The 23,200-nt window shown below is 37.5% G+C and overlaps 1 protein-coding gene across 6 annotated transcripts in view; it reads left to right on the plus strand.

The window, feature by feature from the left end:
• The window catches only part of LRRC40 (leucine rich repeat containing 40), a 55,286-nt gene that overhangs the window by 10,609 nt on the left and 21,477 nt on the right, over positions 1-23,200 (plus strand). For 2 of the 6 annotated variants that reach the window (XM_089337202.1, XM_089337203.1), the window contains exons 2-8: positions 1,150-1,331; positions 3,378-3,451; positions 5,556-5,685; positions 7,859-7,982; positions 14,730-14,872; positions 17,253-17,425; positions 22,383-22,618. In XM_089337202.1, the coding sequence (XP_089193328.1) occupies positions 1,150-1,331; positions 3,378-3,451; positions 5,556-5,685; positions 7,859-7,982; positions 14,730-14,872; positions 17,253-17,425; positions 22,383-22,618 (1,062 nt within the window). The remainder of the gene's footprint in view (positions 1-1,149; positions 1,332-3,377; positions 3,452-5,555; positions 5,686-7,858; positions 7,983-14,729; positions 14,873-17,252; positions 17,426-22,382; positions 22,619-23,200) is intronic. The other 4 variants (XM_089337205.1, XM_089337206.1, XM_089337204.1 and 1 more) reach the window with 4 other exon arrangements.

Raw genomic sequence — 23,200 nt, forward strand, 5'->3', positions numbered from 1 at the left:
TAAAAAGAAATGTCCAGCCACAAACAGAAACATATATGTTATTCACCTTTGCTGGAGAAGACCAGAGAAGCAGAGTATCAATTAGAAAAAAGGGAAAGAGGGAATTTGATAATTTATTTTAATATTAAATCATTATTTTGTTTGTTTGGAATGAGTACAAGTCTGGATTTCTGAGGCTTTGCTTGCTTCTATGATACCATTGTATCCCATTAATCATCCTGAATTGTGTTTCAGTGTCCTTAATGTAAACCTTTGACTATGCCTTTCCATTTAATTCTGTGATTTTAAAATGATAGTGACAGCAGGGCATAAACAGTATTTGCTTTAATCAATATCAGGTCTCTATATATAGTCTTACTTTTTTCAAGAATTGAAAGTCTGTACTTAAAATAGTTTGCCTATGACACTAATGTGATCTACCTTCTGGAGCTTTGTAATGAAAAAATGGACAGTCTTGTTATCTGCTTTAATAGAATAACACAATTTTGTGTGGCAGAGTAAGAAATAAAATAATATGTTAGGTAAAATAGGGAGTAGCTACCAGAGCTAGATATTCCTCTGAGATATTAATGGAATTCAAGACAACATAACTCTACAGGGGTTTGAATCACATCTGTGGTACTTATTAACTGTGGAATCCATGGTAAATTTTATATTCTCTTTGTGCCCCATTTCTCTCATGTATAAAACGGGAATAGAATAGCTCCTATGTCATAGAACTATGAAGTTTAAATGAGTTTATATGTAAAGAGATTGCCTAATAGCTGTAAGTGTTAGCTATTATTCTTACCAGCCTTTTCAGAGCTGTGGTGTATACCTTTGTTATAAAACTTACAATAGTCCATATAAATGTTGATTTCTGTGCCTTCACTGTTACTCTGTTGGGATAATGGTAGAGTCCATTCTTTGTCTTAGATATCTGCCAAAATATGGCAGTCATATACAATGACTAGTAAATATAGTGAATGACATTAAAGGGAGATCTAATATGTAAAATGTATATTACATAGTCAATTTTTGAATAAAATCATCTTTCATTCTGGTGATTTATTGTTCTAGAAATCATTTTCAGTAATTGAGCTAACTAGGTATTATAAGTCACTTACCTTTTTTTTTTTTTTTTTTTTGGTGTGGTGGTGGTGGAAATAGTGCCTCAATGTGTCTGGAGAATAAATGTGGATGTCCCCGAGGAAGCTAATCAGAATCTCTCATTCAGCACTTCTGAACGATGGTGGGAGCAGACAGATTTGACCAAATTAATTATATCGAACAACAAGCTTCAGTCACTTGCGGATGACCTCCGACTTCTACCTGCATTGACTGTTCTTGATGTAAGTTGACAGACTATAAATATGGGTTATTAGTTGAAGAGATATTCAAGCTTTGAGAAGCAGCAAACCTTTCAAGTTGAGTTGATAGAATACAGTTATAAATAACAAATTATTATGTTAGACACAGCATAATAGTTAAGAGCACAGCATTAGATCACTGGATTCTAATTCTGGCTGCCAATTATTATCTGTGTGTCTCCGGGAATGTTACATCTCTATGCCTTACTTCCACATTTATAAACAAGGATTAATTCTACCTATTTTTAAAAATTATTACTAGAATTAAATGAACTAATGCATACAAGCAGAATTACTATTTAACAAGTGGTTGCTTTTGCTCATCTTTATTTACTTTTTTGCAAACATCATTATTATTATGGATAGTAAAGCACATACAATATTTAGGACAGTTTTTTTTTTTATTTTTATAACTTGCCTGCAATGTCATTAGCTTAAATTATTGAATTTAGGGGCCAGCGCTGTAGCACAGCAGATTAACGCCCTGGCCTGAAGCGCTGGCATCCTTTATGGGTGCCGGTTCGAGACCTGGCTGCTCCACTTCTGATCCAGCTCTCTGCTGTGGCCTGGGAAAGCAGTAGAAAATGGCCCAAGTCCTTGGGCCCCTGCACCTGCGTGGGAGACCTGGAAGAAGCTCTTGGCTCCTGGCTCCTGGCTTTGCATCTGCATGGCCAATTGGGGAGTGAACCATCAGATGGAAGACCTCTCTCTCAAAGACCTCTCTCTCTCTCTGCCTCTCCTCTCTCTGTGTAACTCTTTTGACTTTCAAATAAACTTAAATTTCAGTGTTTTTATTGAGGGATTTTTTTTTTAAGATTTATGTATTTGTTTGAGAGGTCTTCCATCTGCTGGGTCACTCCTGAGATGGCCGCATCGGCTGGGGCTGCACTGATCTGAAGCCAGGAGCCAGGAGCTTCCTCCGGGCCTCCCACATGGGTGCAGGGGTCCAAGGACTTGGGCCTTCTTCTACTGCTTTCCCAGGCCACAGCAGAGAGCTGGATCAGAAGTGGAGCAGCCAGGACTCAAACCATTGCCCCTGTGAATGCCGGCACTGCAGGTGGCAGTCTTACCCATTATGCCACAGTCCAGTCCTGAGGGACTGTGTTTTTAATGTCTGGTTACTGTGTGTTGTGGTGAAGTGAATGAGTAGTAGTTCATTTCAGGATTTGCAGACTTTAAAAAATAATATTAAAAACCCTTCAACTCATGTATGAAAGGTTAGTTCTAAATAGTCGCATTTCTGGAGAAGTTTTTCTTTTCTTTATTTATAAAATGAATAGATTGGTTTTCTCAGAGGTTTTTTTTTTTTTTACCTTAAAGAACAGGAAGATTCTGTAAGCACATGCAAAAAGTCCCCCTTTCCCTTCTTGTGTCATTTTTTCATATGTTGACATACATCATATCATCAGAGGGCTGTTAGTTCCAGACTCCATGTCTCATTTAAATTCAAACTCTACTCATTGAGATAACATTTCTTTTTCTTTTTTTGTAATCTTTAAAATGTATGTTCTATCATTTTATAATTTCTGAAGAGCAATTTGGTTGATTTCAAACCATGTTTCTTTTTAAAATTTTCTTTAAAAATCTATTTTCATTTTATTTGAAAGACACACACACAGAGAAAGTTCATTTACTGGTTCACTCCCCAAATACCTGCAACACGCAGGGCTGAGCCAGGCCAGAGCCAGTCTCCCACATGGGTGGCAGGGACCCAAGTACTTGAACCAACATTCACCACTTCCCAGGATGTGCATTATCAGGAAGCTGGATCAGAAGCAGAGGTGGGACTCAGAATAGATGCCCCAATGTTACATGTAAGCATCTCAAGCAGTATTTTAACTACTACACCAAATGCCTGCCCCCACCCTTTCTTCTTTTAAACATTGAGCAAATTACTAACAGCCTAAATCATTGCTATTGAGTTAGAAGAATAGAGATTACTGGTGAATATTTTTGTATAATGGCAAAACAAATATATTGTTAATTATAAGCCTAAGAATATTGACTTCATTTTTTAAATAATTTTAGATACATGATAATCAGCTGACAACTCTTCCTTCTGCTATAAGAGAGTTAGAAAACCTTCAGAAACTTAATGTCAGGTAAGATGTAAACTTTTATTTTTAATGTTATTATGATATACATCTAATATTAAATTTTTTTCCAAAACATAAGAAATTATGTTTTCTCAAAACATAGTTATAGCAAAAGATTGTTTGTGTTATTTTATTACATTTTATTTTATTTGAAAGGCAGAGAGACCAAGAAAGAGACTGCTGATTCATCTATGCAATAGCCAGGGCTAGGCTGGGTGGAAGCCAATAGCTCAAAACTCAATGCTGTCTCTCATGAGAGTTGCAGTGACTCATTACCACTACTACCTCCCAGTTTCTGCATTAACAGGAAGCTAGATTGGACACTGAGTTGGGACTTGAACCCAGACATTCTAGTAGGGAATGTAGACTTCCCAAGGACATCTTAACGGTTACACCAAATGCCTTTCCTTATTTTTTATTTTACAATTGGCTATATGGGGACTAGTGTTTCTTTCAGCAGGTAAGATGCCACTTGGATTACCTGCAGCCCATATTGGAGTTCCTGCTTCAAATCTTGGCTTCTTTGTTTCCAATCCAGCTTCCTGTTAATGTGCGCCTTGGGAAGCAGTGCTAGATAGTTCAGTACTTGTGTCCCTGTCACCCACATGGGAGACCTGAATTGAATTATAGACTCTTGGCTCTGGCTTGGTTCAGCTCTGGTTGTTATTGGCATTTGAGGAATGAACTACCAGCCGGCACCGCGGCTCACTAGGCTAATCCTCCGCCTTGCGGCGCCGGCACACCGGGTTCTAGTCCCGGTCGGGGCACCGGATTCTGTCCCGGTTGCCCCTCTTCCAGGCCAGCCCTCTGCTGTGGCCAGGGAATGCAGTGTAGGATGGCCCAGGTGCTTGGGCCCTGCACCCCATGGGAGACCAGGAAAAGCACCTGGCTCCTGGCTCCTGCCATCGGATCAGCGCGGTGCGCCGGCCGCGGCGGCCATTGGAGGGTGAACCAACGGCAAAGGAAGACCTTTCTCTCTGTCTCTCTCTCTCACTGTCTACTCTGCCTGTCAAAAAAAAAAAAAAAAAAAAAAAGAATGAACTAGCAGTTGAAGCATCTCTCTGTCTGCTTTAAAAATAATAGGAAAATAAAAATTAAATTATGTTTTTCTGGTTTTATGAATTTAATGCCAGTTGATTTTTTAAAAATGCTTTCTGTTGTATGAAATAATTTTTAATGGTCCTAAATTTAGAAAATACCACCTTTTATGTTACCCAGATAATCTAAAAAGTACCTAGATTTTGAACAGTAAAGAAGAAATGGAAAATAATTCTTTGACTATTGATGAAATATTTCATAAATTTTAATATTAGTAATTTTTAAAGTTTTAAAGACTCCTGGAGTTCCATAGGTGTGTTTTTGGCATTACTATGGATAGGTATCTGTGAGGCTAGGTGGCTAAGGCAACACCTTTTGCCCCCTAGTACACGCCCAGACTTTTGAGCTAGAATAACTTTGTCTTGTTTGTGTTATGTAGACGCTGATTAGAAGAAAGGAGATTAGAGAAGGTTTCATTGAGAAGAAGAAATAAAAGATACTTAAAACATAGCTCGAAAAACTATTTTATAAAATAGATGTAGTTACAAAAATCTCTCTAACGTAATATATTTGTTTGTTTTCTGGAGGAAAGTTAGTTGGTTGTAGGGAATACAGTCCTTAAAAATAGCAGTCCTCATTTAGTGAATCAGCAAAAATAATAGCACAAAAAGAAATGCTAATTGTTTAGGACCACATTGGAGCTTCTTCTACACATATTTCTGAAAATTCTAAAACCTAGATGTAGTATAAAAAAAAAATGAGGGTCTGTTAAGTCCTTTTTTACATTACAAAGTAAAATCAAGAATTGATTATCAACACGCAATCAAAAACTCACAAATTACTTAAATTTAGTTGTTTCATTGTTGTTTTGCTTTGGAACTTCAATTTGCTTACTTTAGATTACTGTTATTTTAATGAAAGTATATTTTGGGATTTTAATTTTGAAATATACTTAAAATTAGTAACCATATTTCATTTTGTAGTGATTCTATGTATTTGGTTATCAAAAAAGTCTTTGAGGAATATTTATGTTGTCACCAACTTATTCAAAATTTATTTTTTCAATCAATAGCCATAACAAACTGAAAATACTTCCTGAAGAAATTACAAATCTAAGAAATCTGAAGAGTTTGTATCTTCAGCATAATGAACTAGCTGTCATACCAGAGGGATTTGAACAACTTTCCAGTCTAGAAGATTTAGTAAGCTGTCATTTCTTGTGTGTATTTTTGTACAATTTGTTGCTGGTAGGATTTTTCATCATGTTGAGGAATTGTATAGATAATGGAAACAGTGAGGATATGGACAACTTATTTTGTGACTAGATCAAGTCATTGTAGACTTGTTTCTCCTACATTAGTTAATCTACTTTATGTTTTAATTTCAGAGTAGAGGTTCGGAAAGGGTTAGTGAGGAAGACTTTGTTAGTCCAAGTTTCTTTATTTCTTGTCTTTAGTACTTTGACACCCATTCTAGTTTTCTCCTTCATATGTCACATATGGCCCTACTGTCCAGTTGAGTGTCCAGATAATCCTTTCAGTGCCTGCATTGTCTTCCCTATTTTTCAAATGGCCTCACTTCTTGGAAAATTTTTCATTCCATTTTTTTCAGTTATCCTAGAGATAACCATGCTGCAACACAAGTACTATTTTAATCATGCAATTAGGAACAAACAAAAAATCTGTAGGCACTTTGCTTTATTCTTTACATATGGCAAAGTGGGTAGTTTTATTCTCTAATACACAAATAAATTAAGGTTTACTTGAAAAAAAGGAAATTTGACAAAAATCATACAACTAATTATAGCAAAATCAGTGTTTGGATGTAAGTCAATCTGCCTACAAAGTACATCTCTCTCTTTTATTTTTTTTCCCACTTTGCCATCAGGGGATTAAGATTCCATTATAAGGTATACTTTTTTCTATAGTTACAAAATAAGGTTTGGAAAATATATTTACAAATATTTCTATTTTTTAAAATAAGGTTTGGCAAAGATAGATAAAATGAACCATGGAGGGAGGAGACATCATCTTTTTGTTCAAACATTCATTAAATTTTATAAAAATTAGAAAGCAGTGATTTATTTAAAAATAAAAAAGGTAGTCTAGTTAGTTGAAAACTGAAAGGAATCCTTGTAATAAACAGTTTCCTGTTTCCCCTGTAAGAGTTCCCAGAAAATTATTTGCATAATAAAAGGATGATTCATTTGAATTGTGTTCATAAAGGCACAGTATGACTTTTAAAAATCAGCTAATACAACATTTTTACATTTTTTATCTTTTCAATTACTTCAGAGTTTAATGTGTTTAATGTTAGACTAATTGAAAGTTTTCAGAGAACAATTCCTTAAAGCCACTTTTCTTTGTCATTATTGCCACTGCCTCTATCTAGCACTTTCTGATAGTAGAGCATTTTTTAAAAAAAGTTCTCTTATCACTGTTTAAGGGAAAAAAGGAAAGAACTGAAGATCAAAAGAAATGATGTATAAAGATTCATTAAGTAAGCTTGAATGAGTAAAAACAGCACACTTCTGATCTTAGTTAAAACAATCTTGCTGAGATTAGCAGAATCAGAGTATTTTTTTCTTCAAAAATTGAAATGGCCATTTTTTAGCTCTATTTTTATTCCAAGATTTTTTTTAGGATTTATTTATTTATTTGAAAGGTAGGGTGACATACAGAGAGAGGAAGAGATAAGGATTTTTCCATCCACTGGTCCAATCATCACATGCCTGTAACAGCCAGGGCTGAGCTAGGTGAAAGCCAAGAGCATGGAATTGCATACAGATCCTGGGTGTCAGGGGCTGAAGTATTTGGCCTATGTTCTGTGGCCTATGTTCTATGTTCCTCAGTGTAGGGAGTACCTGGAACTCAAACCAGCATTCTGATGCAGACTGTGGGTGCCACCAGTGGTGGCTTAATCTGCTACGCCACAGCTCCAGCCCCAGAAATTTTTCTTACAGATATTTTTCAACTCACATTATGGTTGCTCCTGTAATGTGCTTAATTTTATAGTAGGTGCTCAATAAGTATTAGATGAACAAATTATTTTATGCATTAAAAACATCATATATAATATTTCATGACTTAGTTTTAAAAGAAACTTTTAATTAAAACCATTTGAAGTTAGAATTCATTCCAATGCCTATGTATTACATTGGTGGACAATAGTAGGGCTTAAGATAATGAAAAATAATATTGACATGACTGATGCTCTGTGAAAATTTTGGTGTATGAAGGTTGCAAAGCTTCTCACCTGTGAAGTAATCTCTTTTATGTAAAATTTATTCAAAATTCTGAAATCCCCTTTAGTAATTATTTATTTCTTTTTCTATTCACTCATATACTTATTTATTCTGTCTTTCTCTTTTTGAAGGATCTTTCAAACAATCGTCTTACAACGATTTCCGCTGGATTTTCTTCTCTGTCCGGTCTGGTGCGAATCAATCTTTCCAGCAATCATTTGAAGAGTTTGCCAGCAGAAATCAGTAGAATGAAAAGTAAATCTCTATTTTGTTAACAACATAAAGTTGAATGTGGTGCAAATTGCATTTAGAATAATAGTTTTGAATATGGTTACATAAAAATAAAGGAATAAATAATTTTCGTGATAGTAAGTGCAGACAGTAGCAAGTAGTCATTGTTGTCTAACAATTCCCTAAAGAATTACCACTGAAGAAATGTTTAGGAATACAAAAAAGAGGAAAAGAAAATACAATTATGAATTGTAGTAAAATGATATACTTGAGAAATTAAGGTTTTGAGCTATGCTATATTTTTATTCATCCCTTAAATATTTACCAAGAGTTTATTTCCTTCTCAGGGGTGAATCTACCTGTAATATGTGGTTATATTATAGCTATACCCTCCTCATGGTCCCAAAGTAATAATGTTGAGAAATAATCTTGTTTTATCTGAGAGCTAAGATTGTTAATCCTTTTCCAAAAAACAAAGTGTCAAAAATTTATTTGTTCTTTTAAAATTTACCATTAAATAATCATATTTAAAGTATTGTAGAGCAACTATTAAGGGATAAAAATTAAGGTATATTTTTAAAAAGATTTATTAACTTTTTGAAAGGCAGAGAGAAAGAGGGAGACAGCACGTGAGCAAGCGAGCTTCCATCTGCTGGTTCACCCCAAAGATGACTGCAACAGCTGGACTGGGCCAGGCTAATGTCAGGAGCCAAGAGCTCCATCTAGTTTTCTACATGGGTGGCAGGAACTCCAGTACGTGGGCTATCACCCACTGCTTCTCAGGCACATGGGCAGGGAGCTGGATCAGAAGTGGAGTAGGCAGAACTCAGCCAACACTTTGATGTGGGATCTAGGGATCCCAAGAAGAGGCTTAATGCACTGCACCATAACATCTGCTCCCTTAAGGCACATTTTCATACCTTTTATTTACTTACTTAATTTTAATATAAATATTATCCCCTTTTACTATGCATTGATGCAACATTTACTTGAGTAATTGTGCTATATCAACAGATTTTAAAAATATTCATTTATTTATTTTGAAAGAGTTACAGAGAGAGAGAGAGAGAGAGTAAGAGCGAACATCCATCTGCTGGTTCACTCCCCAGTTGACTGAAATGACCAGCACTGGGCCAGGCCAAAGTTAGGAGCCAGAAGCTTCATCCAGGTCTCCCAAGTGGGTGGAGGGGCTGAAACACCTGGGCCATCTTCTGCTTTTCCTAGGCCATTAGCAGGAGCTGGAGTGGAATCAGAACAGCTGGGACTCAAACCAGCGCTATATGGGATGCAGGTGTCACAGGAGGCAGCTTTACCCACTATGCCACAATGCTGGCAGTACCTTTTAAATAAGCATATTTTGTCATCTCTCATCTTAGAATTCAGAGATTAAAATCTTACAGTTTTATGGCCGGCACCATGGCTCACTTGGTTAATCCTCCGCTTGCGGTGCCGGCATCCCATATGGGCACTGGGTTCTAGTCCCGGTTGCTCCTCTTCCATTCCAGCTCTCTGCTGTGGCCTGGGAAGGCAATGGAGGATGACCCAAGTACTTGGGCTGCTGCACCCGCATGGGAGACCAGGAAGAAGCACCTGGCTCCTGGCTTCAGATCAGTGCAGCTCCGGCCGTAGTGGCCATTTAGGGGTAAACCAACGCAAGGAAGACCTTTCTGTCTCTCTCTCACACTGTCTATAACTCTACCTGTCAAATAAATTTAAAAAAAAACTTATAGTTTTTTTTGTTGTTGTCGTTTGTTTTGGTTTGCCTTTTTTTTTTTATTTAAAGGTGAGCTATTACTATTTCTTGGTTGATGGCTGCACTGTGTTTCAGCTGTAGACTTATCTGGTCCTTTTTTCATAATTGTATGTAAGCTTTCTTCATTGTTTTAAACCTTTGTAACAGAAGCCATAGAAGTGATTTTCTACTGTTGTTCCAGATAATTTTGAGGTGAATTTGTAAAACTGTTTTACTTTAATGAATGTCATTTATAAAATGAATATACAAATTAAATCTGTAATAAATCAGTTTGGTACTTTAGGGGAACCTTTATACAGGATACAAGTATAAGGGGTCTTGAAAACGGTCACAGGGCTGCAAGCATTTGGTGCAGTGGTTAAGCTGCTGCTTGAGATAGCCACATCCTGCATTTTAGAATGCCTGCATTTGAGTACAGGCTCTGCTCTCCATCCCAGTTTCTTGCTAATGGAAATCCTGGGAAGCAGCAGGTAATGGCTGAAGTAACTGGGTACCTGCCACTCATGCACTCATATGAGACACAGATTGAGTTCCTGACTCCTGGGTTCAGCCTACCTAGCTTTGGCTGTTGTGGGCATTTGGGGAGTGAACCTATAGTGTGTGTGTGTGTCTTTCAAAGAAAAAGTTCTTTTTTTTTTTTTTTTTAAGATTTATTTTTTATTTATTTGAAAGAATTACAGAGAAAGGTAGAGACAGAGAAAGAGGTCTTTCATCTGCTGGTTCACTCTCCAGATGGCTGCAACAGCCAGAGCTCAGCTGATCCGAAGCCAGGAGCCAGGAGCTTCTTCCAAGTCTCCCATGTGGGTGCGGGGGCCCAAGGACTTGGGCCATCTTCTACTGCTATCCCAGGCCATAGCAGAGAGCTATGGAAGAGGAGCAGGGACTAGAACTGTTCCCCCTTTGGGATGCGGGCACTTCAGGCCAGGGCTTTTATGTTATGAAAATACTATTCAGATATCTCAAAAATATCTTTTTAAATTCATTTTTTATACAGTTTTTGAAGATTTATTTATTTGAGAGGCAGAGTTACAGACAGAGAAAGGGAGAGACAGAGAGAAAGGTCTTCCATCCACTGGTTCACTCCCCAAATGTCCACAATGGCCAGAGCTGGGCCAATCCTAAGCCAAGGAACCAGGAGCTTCTTCCAGATCTCCCATGTGGGTGCAGGGGCCCAGACTTGGGCCATCTTCCACTGCTTTCCCAGGCCATAGTAGAGAGCTGGATCAGAAGAGGAGCAGCCAGGATTAGAACTGGTTCCCTTTTTTTTTTTTTTTTTTTTTTGTAAAGATTTATTTATTTATTGAAAGTCAGTTACACTGAGAGAGGAGAGGCAGAGGCAGAAAGAGAGAGAGAGAGAGGTCTTCCATCACTGGTCACTCCCCAACTGGCCGCAACAGTTGCAGCTGTGCCAATCCGGAGCCAGGAGCTTCTTCAGGGGCCCCATGTGGGTGCAGGGGCCCAAGGACTTGGGTCATCTTCTACTGCTTTCCCAGGCCGTAGCAGAGAGCTGGATTGGAAGTGGAGCAGCTGGGATTAGAACCTGTGCCCATATGGGATGCTAGCACCATAGGCAGAGGCTTAGCCCACTATACCACAGCGCTGGCCCCCTACAATTCATTTAAGTGTAAGATTCTGCTTGTCAATGTCATTTTTCCATAAAGCTGTTATAATGAAGAACTAAACATAAAATATATCTGGAATGAGGATATAAGAAACATGGGTTCTTTTTCATTAATGTGGGTAGAAATACCTTGAGACGTTGGAACAAGCAGAGAAATTGATAGAAAAATACTGTTTATAGCCATTTTTCTAACACCCTGTATAATAAATGATCAGATGTCTTCTATTTCTTAGGAATGATAATGATGCTTTTAATCTATCATTAGAAGAATATATATAGATATTTGACTATTAATGATCATATCCCAAAACAATATTTTAGATTTATATGGTCCTGTGTAACCCAAAATACATTTGTGAACATCGAGTTAGAGCATTGGGAGTGAGTTTATAAATGGAAGAATCTATGATACAGATTAGGATAAAAATTGCTTATTAGTTTTAGGGAGGGAAAACCTTTATTTTTTTCCATTTTTGTTTTCTGTTCTGCCTTTTAAGAAAGAAGGAAAGGAATAAGAGAGATTCTATAATAAGCCATGCTTTGGGAGGCTGGTGTTGTGGCTTAGCACGTAAAGCTGCCTGCATCTCATATGGGCATTCATGTTCATGTCTCAGCTTCTCAACTTCAGATCCGGCTCCCTGCTAATGGCATGGGAAAAGCTGTGGAGGGTGGCCCAACTGTTTGGGCCTCTACCACCCACATGGGAGACTTGGATGAAGCTCCTGGCTCCTGGGCCTAGACCTGGCTGTTGGGGTCATTTGGCGACTGAGCCATAAGATGGAAGATCTCTCTGTCTCTCCCTCTTTTTCTTTGACTTTGACTCTCAAAATAAATAAATCTTTTTTTTTTTAAAGACATTCTTCTTGAGCTATAGTATACTTTCTTATTAGGAATGTTAGCTTAGGTGTTAGGAAAAGCGTTTAAGTCAAAAAGTAGAAAGGGAGGAAAGAATACAGGGAAAATGAAGAGGAGGCTATATGGATGAATGGAAGAATGGGAAGGAATATATAGAACTCCAAAACTTTTTCTCAAAAAATTAACTCACCTAAAATAGATGTGTCAAAGCTACCAGTAGCCAGTTACTTGGCATCATTTATACAACTAGAATGCAAGGGTTTTGTATGTGTTAAATTACATTAGGTATCTCTTTTTTTCTTTAAAAAAATTATTTATACCAGGGGATTCCAATTTAATCCCATCAAGGTGGCATGTACCAATGCCATCTCACTAGTCCAAGTGATCAATTTCAGTTCGCAATTGATCATAATGAAAGGACTAAGAGTCAAAGGGAGCACATAAGCAAGTCTAGTACCTGCTAACACTAACCGATAGAATAAATAAAGGGGAGAGTGATCCAACATGGGAAGTGAGATACTCAGCAGACTCATAGAATGGCAGATGCCCTAAATAGCACTCTGGCCTCAGAATCAGCCCTAAAGGCACTCGGATCTGGCTGAAAAGCCCATGAGAGTATTTCAGGCATGGAAAGCCAAGACACTCTGGCAAAAGATCTCTGTGAGTGAGATCTCAGTGGAAAGAACAGGTCTTCAAAGAAGGAGGTACCTTTCTCTGAAGGGAGGAGAGAACCTCCACTCTGACTATGACCTTGTCTAAACAAGATAAGAGTCGGAGAACTCAAGGGGCTTCCATAGCCTTGGAAACTCATGACTGGTGCATAGGGAGATTACTGATGCCATAGACAGGAGTGTCAATTGGTAAAGTCAACAACAGGAGTCACTGTGCACTTACTCCTCATGTAGGATCTCTGTCCTTAATGTGCTGTGCATTGAGATTTAATGCTATAATGAGTACTCAAATAATATATTTCACTTTGTGTTTCTATGGGGGTGCAAACTGTTGAAATCTTTACTTAATGCATACTAAACTGATCCTCTGTAAAAAAAAAAAAAAAAAAAAAAAAAAAAAGAAAAGAAAAGAAAAGAAACTATCAACTCCCAACTTGACTCTCACTGGGATTAAACATGACAATAGGTCTGATCTGATTTCATCATCATTAAAAAAAATCATCTATTATTTTTCACTTTATGTTTCTGTGTGGGAGCAAACTGTTGAAAGCCTTACTTAATGTATACTAAGCTGATCTTCTGTATATTAAGATAATCGAAAATGAATCTTGATGTGAATGGAAGGGGAGAGGGAGTGGGAAAGGGGAGGGTTGTGGGTGGGAGGGACGGTATGGGGGGTAAGCCATTGTAATCCATAAATCGTACTTTGGAAATTTATATTCATTATATAAAAGTTAAAAATAAATAAAAAATAAATAAAAAATTAAAAAAAAAAATTATTTATTTATTTATTTGAGTGGTAGAGTTACAGAGAGAGAGAGAGAGAGAGAGAGAGAGACAAAGAGAAAAAGATCTTCCATCCTTTAGTTCGCTCCCCAGGTGGAGGATAGCCTATTGAGCCACGGCGCTGGCTGAAAACTTTTTTTTTTTTTTAATCTATTACAAAGATAATCTGGGAAAGCAGATCTGGAGAAGCAGGTTAAGCTACCATTTTGCTATGCCTGCATCCCATGTGATCACTGGTTCAAGTCTCAGCTGTTCCACTTTCGATCCACCTCCCTGCTAATGCACCTGGAAAAGCAGCTTGAAGATGTCCGAGTGGTTGGGCCTCTGCTACCCATATCCACATGGGCAATTCGTATGGAGTTCCAGGCTCTTGGTTTCAAGCTGTTGTGTCCATTTGGGGATGAACCAGTGGATGGAAGATCTCTTTCTCTGTCTTTCCCCTTCTCTCTCTGTAACTCTTACCTTTCAAATAAGTAAATAACTCTTTTTTTGTTTGTTTTTGTTTTTGTTTTTTGACAAGCAGAGTGGACAGTGAGAGAGAGAGACAGAGAGAAAAGTCTTCCTTTGCCGTTGGTTCACCCTCCAATGGCTGCCACGGCCGGCGGACCGCGCTGATCCGATGGCAGGAGCCAGGTACTTACTTAGCCTGGTCTCCCATGGGGTGCAGGGCCCAAGCACTTGGGCCATCCTCCACTGCACTCCCCGGCCACAGCAGAGAGCTGGCCTGGAAGAGGGGCAACCGGGACAGAATCCGGCACCCCGACCGGGACTAGAACCCGGTGTGCTGGCGCTGCAAGGTGGAGGATTAGCCTAGTGAGCCGTGGCTCCAGCCAGTAAATAACTCTTTAAAAAAATAAAAATAATCTAGACTGTTTTTAAGTATTAACTTTGATATCATTATTTGTCTTTATAATTAAATGTAAAATACTAACTTTATTTGGTTCAACGATATTCAAGTATTCTTTATTGTATTGGTTTACAATGGCACAGATAATCATGTTGACTTCTTACACCTTCTTTATACTTGCATACAGTAATACAGTAATATTTTTTGTATTTTTGTTTTCATTGAATGTATATTACAGAATTAAGACATCTGGATTGTAGTTCTAATCTCTTGGAAAGTATACCTCCTGAATTGGCTGGCATGGAATCACTAGAATTGCTTTATTTGCGGAGGAATAAACTACGTTTTCTACCAGAATTTCCTTCTTGTAAACTATTAAAGGTATTATTTAGTTGAGTATTAAGTAATTGTATATTTTTCAAAACTTAATTTAAAAATGAACGTTTTAAAAAGGTATTAGCCTTGTTTTATATGGGCAACATATTCCTAATTGTTCTATGTACTGTGTTTTTCCTATGTTAATATTTTCAACAATTTTAATTTAGCTCCTAACACGTGGTAGTTAGTAGTGGTACTGTTAGTAATAGATTTTTTTACTTTTTTTTTTTAAGGTTTATTCATTTATTTGAAAGGTAGAGTTACATAGAAAAAGGAGAGGCAGAGAGAGGTCTTACATCTGCTGGTTCACTCCCCATTTTGCTGCAATGGCTGGAGCTGCACCGATCTGAAGCCAGGAGCCAGGAGCTTCTTCTGGGTCTCCCACATGGGTGCAGGGGCCCAAAGACTTCTACTGATTTCCCAGGCCATAGCAGAGAGCTGGATCAGAAGTGGAACAGCCAGGTCTCGAACCAACATCCATATGGGATGCCAGCACTTCAGGCCAGGGTGTTAACCCACTGTGCCACAGTGCTGGCCCCATATAATAGATTTTTTTTTAAAAAGAAATGATTAATTTGAAAAAATATTTGTCTAGGCCAGCGCCACGGCTCAATAGGCTAATCCTCCGCCATGTGGCGCCAGCACACCGGGTTCTAGTCCCAGTTGGGGCGCCGGATTCTGTCCCGGTTGCCCCTCTTCCAGGCCAGCTCTCTGCTGTGGCCCGGGAGTGCAGTGGAGGATGGCCCAAGTGCTTGAGCCCTGCACCTCATGGGAGACCAGGAGAAGCACCTGGCTCCTGCCTTCGGAACAGTGCGGTGCGCCGGCCGCAGTGCGCCGGCTGCGGCGGCCACTGGAGGGTGAACCAACGGTAAAGGAAGACCTTTCTCTCTGTCTCTCTCTCTCACTGTCCACTCTGCCTGTCAAAAAAATAAATAAAAAATTAAAAAAAAATTGTCTAATAGACAAATCTGTTAAGTAGTTTATAACTGGAGAACTAGTAGGTGGTGAGACCAAAATGGTAAATTGGGACCATACTGTAGGAGATCTAGAATACCAGTAAAGAATATGTAACTAATTCTGTAAACTGCCACCTCTCACATTTCCTGATCAATTAGGTCTATTTAAAATTAATTATTTTCTTTGAATTTTAACTATGTAACATTAATAATGTGTTTTAAATTTGACATGTATTACTGTTTGTCATATATACTTTTATGTGCTGGTGTTAAAAGATTTTCTTTTAGGCCGGCGCCATGGCTCACTTGGCTAATCCTCCCCCTGCGGTGCTGGCATCCCGGGTTCTAGTCTCGGTTGGGGCGCCGGATTCTGTCCCAGTTGCTCCTCTTCCAGGCCAGCTCTCTGCTGTGGCCTGGGAGTGCAGTAGAGGATGGCCCAAGTGCTTAGGCCCTGCACCCGCATGGGAGACCAGGAGGAAGCACCTGTCTCCTGGCTTCGGATCGGTGTAGTCGCCGGCCGCAGTGTACCAGCCATAGCGGCCATTTGTGGGGTGAACCAATGGAAAAGGAAGACCTTTCTCTCTGTCTCTCTCTCACTAACTCTGCCTGTCAAAAAAAAAGATTTTCTTTTAAACAGAATGGTGACTGATAACGAAAGAGTTTTCATTTAGTAAAATTAATTTTCTGATAATTATTGGTTCTCTTAATGAGAAATCAATATTTATAACAATCACTAATAAAAATATTAAATGAACTGATTATGATACAAGTAATGTTTTTAAACTGATATTGATTTGAAACTAATTTTTCATCAGTACAATTTTTGGATCTGTATTTTTATTAATTTTATAAATGCAACTACTAAAGCAATTTTTCTGGTTTTTTTTAAGATTTATTTTTATGTTATTCAAAATGCAAAGTGACAGAGTGAGAGAGAGAGAAAGAGAAAGAGATCTTCCATCTTCTGGTTCATTCTTCAAATGGCTACAACAGCCAGGGCTGGGCAAGGCTAATGCTAGTAACCAGGAATTCTCTCTGGGTCTCCCACATGGGTGTCAGGAGCCCAAGTACTTGGGCCATCTTCCATTGCCTTCCCATGTGCATTAGCAGGGAGCTAAATTGGAAGGAGAGCAGCCAGAACATGAATTGTTGGATACTGGTATCACAGGCAGCAGTTAATTCACTGTGCCACAATGCTGACCCCTCTGCCTTGGCTTTGTAAACTTAATATTTAAATTTCCTGAAGATTCTTGAGCATTTTTATTTTTCACATTTTTCTTTAGATGTAAGCCAGCTATAATGTAATTGAAATTTATGTTTTTTTTCTATGTGTTTTTCAATTATTTGAAATTACCAGACCCACAATTTTAGCTTCATTATCTAGTATATGAATATAGAAACACACATATATGACTTTGGTTTTTTAGGAACTGCATGTAGGTGAAAACCAGATTGAAATGTTAGCAGCAGACCATCTTAAACACCTGAGTTCTATCCTTGTGCTAGAACTGAGGGATAACAAGTTGAAATCTGTTCCAGATGAAATTTCACTGCTACAGTCTTTGGAAAGGCTTGACCTAAGCAACAATGATATTAGTAGGTAAGTTCAAAAACTAATGAATAGGAAGTGTGTCTGTGTTTGGTTATAATTCATAAGTTAGAATATTTGTAAGTCATAAGAAGTCAATATTTAAAAATTGAATTCACTCAGTATTTATGAGCAGCTATTATACACAAAGAAAAATGAGTTAAAATTTGTCCATGGCACAACTTAATAGAAGCTAATGCTAATAGAAGCAAATGAATTTCTAATTAATCTACTAGAATTGAACTCTAGGAGTGCTGAATTTTTATCTGTTTTGTTCACTGCTTTATTTTCAATTCCTAGATTGGTGCCTTGTCATATAGCAGGTCCCTGATAACTATTTGTTGAATTTGTTAAATGAATGTAAATCTGTAAGAGAGATATAACATGCTTTAGGGGCTTAAAACATTTACAGGAATCACAACTTATTGAGCGAAATAGGGCAGGCTTCTTAAAAGTCACTTTTTTAGATGATTGCCAGCATTGGGATTAGGGTGAATTGCTTAGAGCAAAAAATTTAAGACAACACTTACTTTCAGGTTCTTACCTTACCCTAGACCCACCATGTAATTTTAAAAGAAAGATTAGGATTTTTAACTTTATATGGAAGGTGGTAAAAATGATCTACTTGGCAGGTGGAAACAGCATCAATAAAGATAGGGAAATTCTAAGTGTACAGAGACTTTGTGAGGATTTAGGGCTTGCAAAGTAAGTTGAATCTATGATAATGAGTCATTTTCTGTGGGTGAGAGATAGGAAGCTATTATAAGATTTTAAACAGAACCAACTTAATCATAATACTATTAAAAACAATAAATTGTTCATAATAGAAGTGGCTTAAAGGTAGACAGTCTAAAGCTTTATTAGATAAGCTGTCTTTATAACTAAGGAGTACTTGCTATTTTCAATTTATTGTACTAAGAGCTGTGCAGAGTTCTCTTTTATGTAATGAGAATTTGAACTGGGGTGGCAATGGGAATAGGAAGAAGAGGACAGATAGTCTGGTTTTTTGTTTTTTTTTTGTTTGTTTGTTTTTGTTTTTGTTTTGTTTTTTTGACAGGCAGAGTGGACAGTGAGAGAGAGAGACAGAGCGAAAGGTCTTCCTTTGCCGTTGGTTCACCCTCCAATTCCTAGAAGACTTATGCATCTAGTCTTCCAATTAACAATTTGGAACCCCTGTTTTATAAGATAAAACCTAGACATTTTAGCAAAACACTCAGGGGTGTCTCACATCAGACTTCATTCATTTTCTATCATCTTCCACTCTTACAGGTATCCTGCTCTGACTACATTGAACTATAAGTATACCAAAGCTTTATTTTTTCCTTTACCCTAGAATGTCATTTTCCTGCTTCACTGCCTAATAGAATCTCATTATTGCTAAACCTAATCCAGGTTTTGTTATTCCCTCTCTCCCTACCCCAGCTAGTTTCTCTTTCTCTACTATCACAGCAACTTTACTTGTTTAGCATTTCTCTTATTATATCTGTAATGTTTTTTACTGTTTGAGACTCAGAGAAATAGCTCTCATTGGCTGGGGCTGGTTCACTCCCCAGACGTCCACAATGACTGGGGCTTGGCCAAGACCAGAGCTAGGAGGCAAGAATGCAATCCAAATCTCCCATGTCAGTGGCAGGAACCCAAATACTTGATGTATCACTGCTGCCTTTAAAGATCTGCATGAGCAGGAAGCTGGAATCAGGAACTAGAGTCTGAAACCAAAAACCAGGCACTCCCATGTGGGATGTGGGTGTCTTAATCACTAGACCAAAGGCCTTGCTTTTCCATCCCCCACCTTACCTCTGCCTTTTAAATTTATTTTTGGTAAATTTCATATCTTTTAATTTGAGAAGCAGGAAGATAATTTTTAAAAATATCTTTTTTTTTTTTTTTAATTTGAAAGGCAGAGTTAAGGAGAAAGGAGGAGGAGGAGGAGGAAGAGGAGGAGATAGAGATATCTTTCATCCAGTGATTCACTCCCTAAATGGTCACAATGGCTGATGCTGGGCCAGGCCAAAGCCAGGAGTCAGGAGCTTCTTCCAAGTCTCCCACATGAGTGCAGGGGCTCAAACACTTGGGCCGTCTTCTACTGCCTTCCCAGGTCATAGTAGAGAGCTTGATTGGAAGAGGAGCAGCTAGGACTAGACTCTGCTTCCATATGGGATGCCAACACTGCAGACGGCGGCTTAGCCCACTTCGCCACAGCGCCAGCCCTGCCATGTTTACTTCTTGACATCTAACTTATGCACAATAAAATTCACCAATTCAAACAGAACATTTGATGGCTCTTGGCAAATATGTATGTATTTGTGTAACCACTGTCACCATCATGTGAAACATTCCTGTCCTCTAAAACATTTCCTCATACCTTTTGCAGCAAATTCCCTTTCCATATCCTCCACACATGGCAATTTCTGAAGTGCTCTTACTGTAGTTTTGCCATTTTTAGAATATCATATAATGGAATACACAGTATATAGTTTTTCTTTCTAACTTCTTTCATATAGCATAGTGCTTTTGCAATTCATTTATGTGATTCTGTGTGTCATAGTTCATTCATTTTTATTTCTGAGTGTTCATCTATTGTATAGATACAAATACCACAATTTATTAGTCTCTGAACTAATTAAGTGATGGATGTTTGGGTTGTTTTTGGTTTTTGGCTCCTGTGAACATTTGTGTGCATCTCTGTGTATACATTGTTTTTTTTTTCCTTGGGTAAATATGAAGGAATGGTATTGCTTAGCTAACAATAAAGTGTATATTTAACTTTAAAAGACTGTTTTCCAAAGTTGCTGTACTATGTATGATGGCTTCTTACTAGCAAAGTAAGATAAGTCTTCATTATATTTTGCTTAGTTGTATATACTTGTATGTGGTGTTTTTTTTTTTTTTCTTTCTTCCACTGAGAACTTACTAGCAAGAATCTTGATATGTTTACAAGGACTTTGTGTTTTTTTTTTTTTTTTTGTGGGTAACAGAAAATGTTTATTTATATACAAGTACATGGGAAAGAAATTCCATTCAGCTTTTTTAAAAAATTGTTACAAATAAAAAGTTCTTTTTAATACATTCATCCTTTGCACACAAAATACATTCTTTTTACTTTTGCTCAGTGTGAATTATTTCTTAATAAAACTTAAGCTACAATGGACAGTCAGGCGGTTTGGCAATTTGACAATCTTTGTTCAAGAAAGAAAATTCAAACTTTAGAATATAGTCAATATATAAAAGAAACTGTATATTAAAAATGCTCCTTCATTGAATCCTAAGAGATTAGATATGAGATATGAGTAGACCTCTCTAGAATGATGTATAGCTGTCCCTAAAATAATGCAGAGGACTTAAGAAATGCTCTATGTGATGATAACTCAACTTCTACAAGACTGAAGCAATCTTCATGAAATTGATTATTTAAATGACAGGCTCATAGAAAAATTCTTATGAATATATTGGAGTGTTAGCCATTATTCAGGAGTCTCTTAATTGATCAGTTGAACTAAGATCAAAAATTACATTCTCCAAATAGGATTTTAAGAGGCTCTACATAAATCAACACAAATGACATGGTTGGTTAGACTAATTGCTTTTAGAGGGATGTGAAAACATATGCCCCCAGAAAAACTTTTTACATAAATGTTCATAGCAGCATTACTTATTACTTATCATAACCAAAAGCAGAAATAACCCAAATGCCCATCAACTGATGGACAAATGAAATGTGGTATACACATACAATGAGATATATTATTTGACCATGAAAAGAATGTACTGATTCATGCTACCACATAGATGAGTCTTGAAGACATTATATACTTAAGAGAAGCCAGACACAAAAGGCCACATATTGTCATATTAGATGACTTTATTTGGGTGACACAGCCAGGATAGGCAATAATAAATAAATAAATAATAAAAAATAATAAAAATAAATATAAAATAATATAAAAATAAAAATAATAATAAATAATTCACATACAATTTACCCTTTTAATGTGTAAAATTCATCTTTTTCATATATTCACTACATTGTTCAGTATCACCGATATCTATTTTCAGAACATTTCCTCACCTCCAGAAGAAACATATATCCATTAGCATTCACTCCTCCCTGTCCTTCCCAGCATCTGGCAACAACTAATATACTTTCTATCTCTATGGATTTGCCTATCCTGGCTGTGTTTTTTTTTTTTTTTTAACATATGTACTTATTTATTTGAAAGAGTTAGAGAGAGAGAGACTGAGAAAAAGATCTTCCATCTGCTGATTCACTCCGTAGATGGTCACAATGGCCAGTGGTAGGCCAGGTAGAAGTCAGGAGCCAGACAGTTCATCTGAATCTCCCAAGTAGGTGGCAGGGACCCACACACTTGGGCCATCTTCTGCTGCTTTTCCCAGGCCATTAGCAGCGAGCTGGAATGAAAGTGGAGCATCCATAACATGAACTTGTACCCATATGGGATGCTTGCATCACACGTGGTGGCTTTACTTTCTGCACCATGATGCTGGTACCTACAAGGACTTTTGCTTGCTGGGTGAAGTGCAAAATCAAAACACTTAGTATCAGGATAGCTATCATGTGCCATTAAAGTTTATATTTTTGACATTTTCTTTTTAGCACTGGATACAATTTAGCAAATGCTTTATAGCTCACATTCTTTTTTATCAATATGACTATTTTAGGAATAGATCTGGTTTTTCTTTTACACGTTCAGTATTCATTATGAGAAGAAATATTGTAGGCCTACATTACCTGAACCTTCTTTTTTAAATTTTTAATTAGTTTTTAATAGATTCAATGTGATTTGTAGATACAATTCTAATAAGAACATAATGATATTCCCTTCCTCCCTCCCTTCCTCTACTTGGACCTACTTGATAATATTATTTGATGATTGTTTGTCATTCTTTGTTTTATATTTATTGGATTATAGTTATGTTTAATGTTTTCCCTGAAATTAATCTTTTGTAGTCTTCCCTATTCATTGGGAAACCTTCATCTGAAATTCCTGGCCCTAGAAGGAAATCCTTTGAGAACGATTCGAAGAGAAATTATAAATGCAAGTATATTTAGAATTCAACTGTTTGTTCAAATATACATGTTGATTTGTAAAACTGTAAGGAGTGCCTCGGTGAATATGTCTTTGTCTCTGTCATTTCAGAAAGGAACCCAAGAAGTCCTAAAATATCTGCGGAGCAAGATCAAAGGTACTCCATTTTTTCCTATATTTCGAAGGGTTATAATGAAAGGGAGTGACGTATTAACTGTACGTAAGTTTAAGTGTACTTTGGATATAAGTACTTACAAGACATAATACCTGGCAGAATTAGTTCTTTTTTTTTTTTTTTAAGATTTATTTATTTATTTGAAAGTCATAGTTACACAGAGTGAGAAAGAGAAGCAGAGAGAGAGAGAGGTCTTCCATTCGGTGGTTTACTCTCCAATTGGCTGCAATGGCCGGAGCTGTGCCAAGCCAAAGCCAGGAGCCAGGAGATTCCTCCAGGTCATCCCACATGGGAACAGGGACCCAAGGACTTCGACTGTCTTTTATTGCTTTCCCAGGCCATAGCAGAGAGCTGGATTAGAGTCCTGGAGCTGCCAGGACTCGAACCGGCACCCATATGGGATACCGGCACTGCAGGCAGCGGCTTTAACCCACTACACTACAGCGCCAGCCCCCAGGATTAGTTCTAATTTTGACGCCTATAGGCTATAAATATGCTGAGGTTATGAAAACATGCTTAAACTCACAATAATAATCTGTCTTTAATATCTTTGTTCTATATAAT

The sequence above is a fragment of the Oryctolagus cuniculus genome, chromosome 7, assembly GCF_051225735.1.
Source record: "Oryctolagus cuniculus isolate XC-2025 breed Fujian yellow rabbit chromosome 7, ASM5122573v1, whole genome shotgun sequence".
Taxonomy (NCBI): Eukaryota; Metazoa; Chordata; class Mammalia; order Lagomorpha; family Leporidae; genus Oryctolagus; species Oryctolagus cuniculus.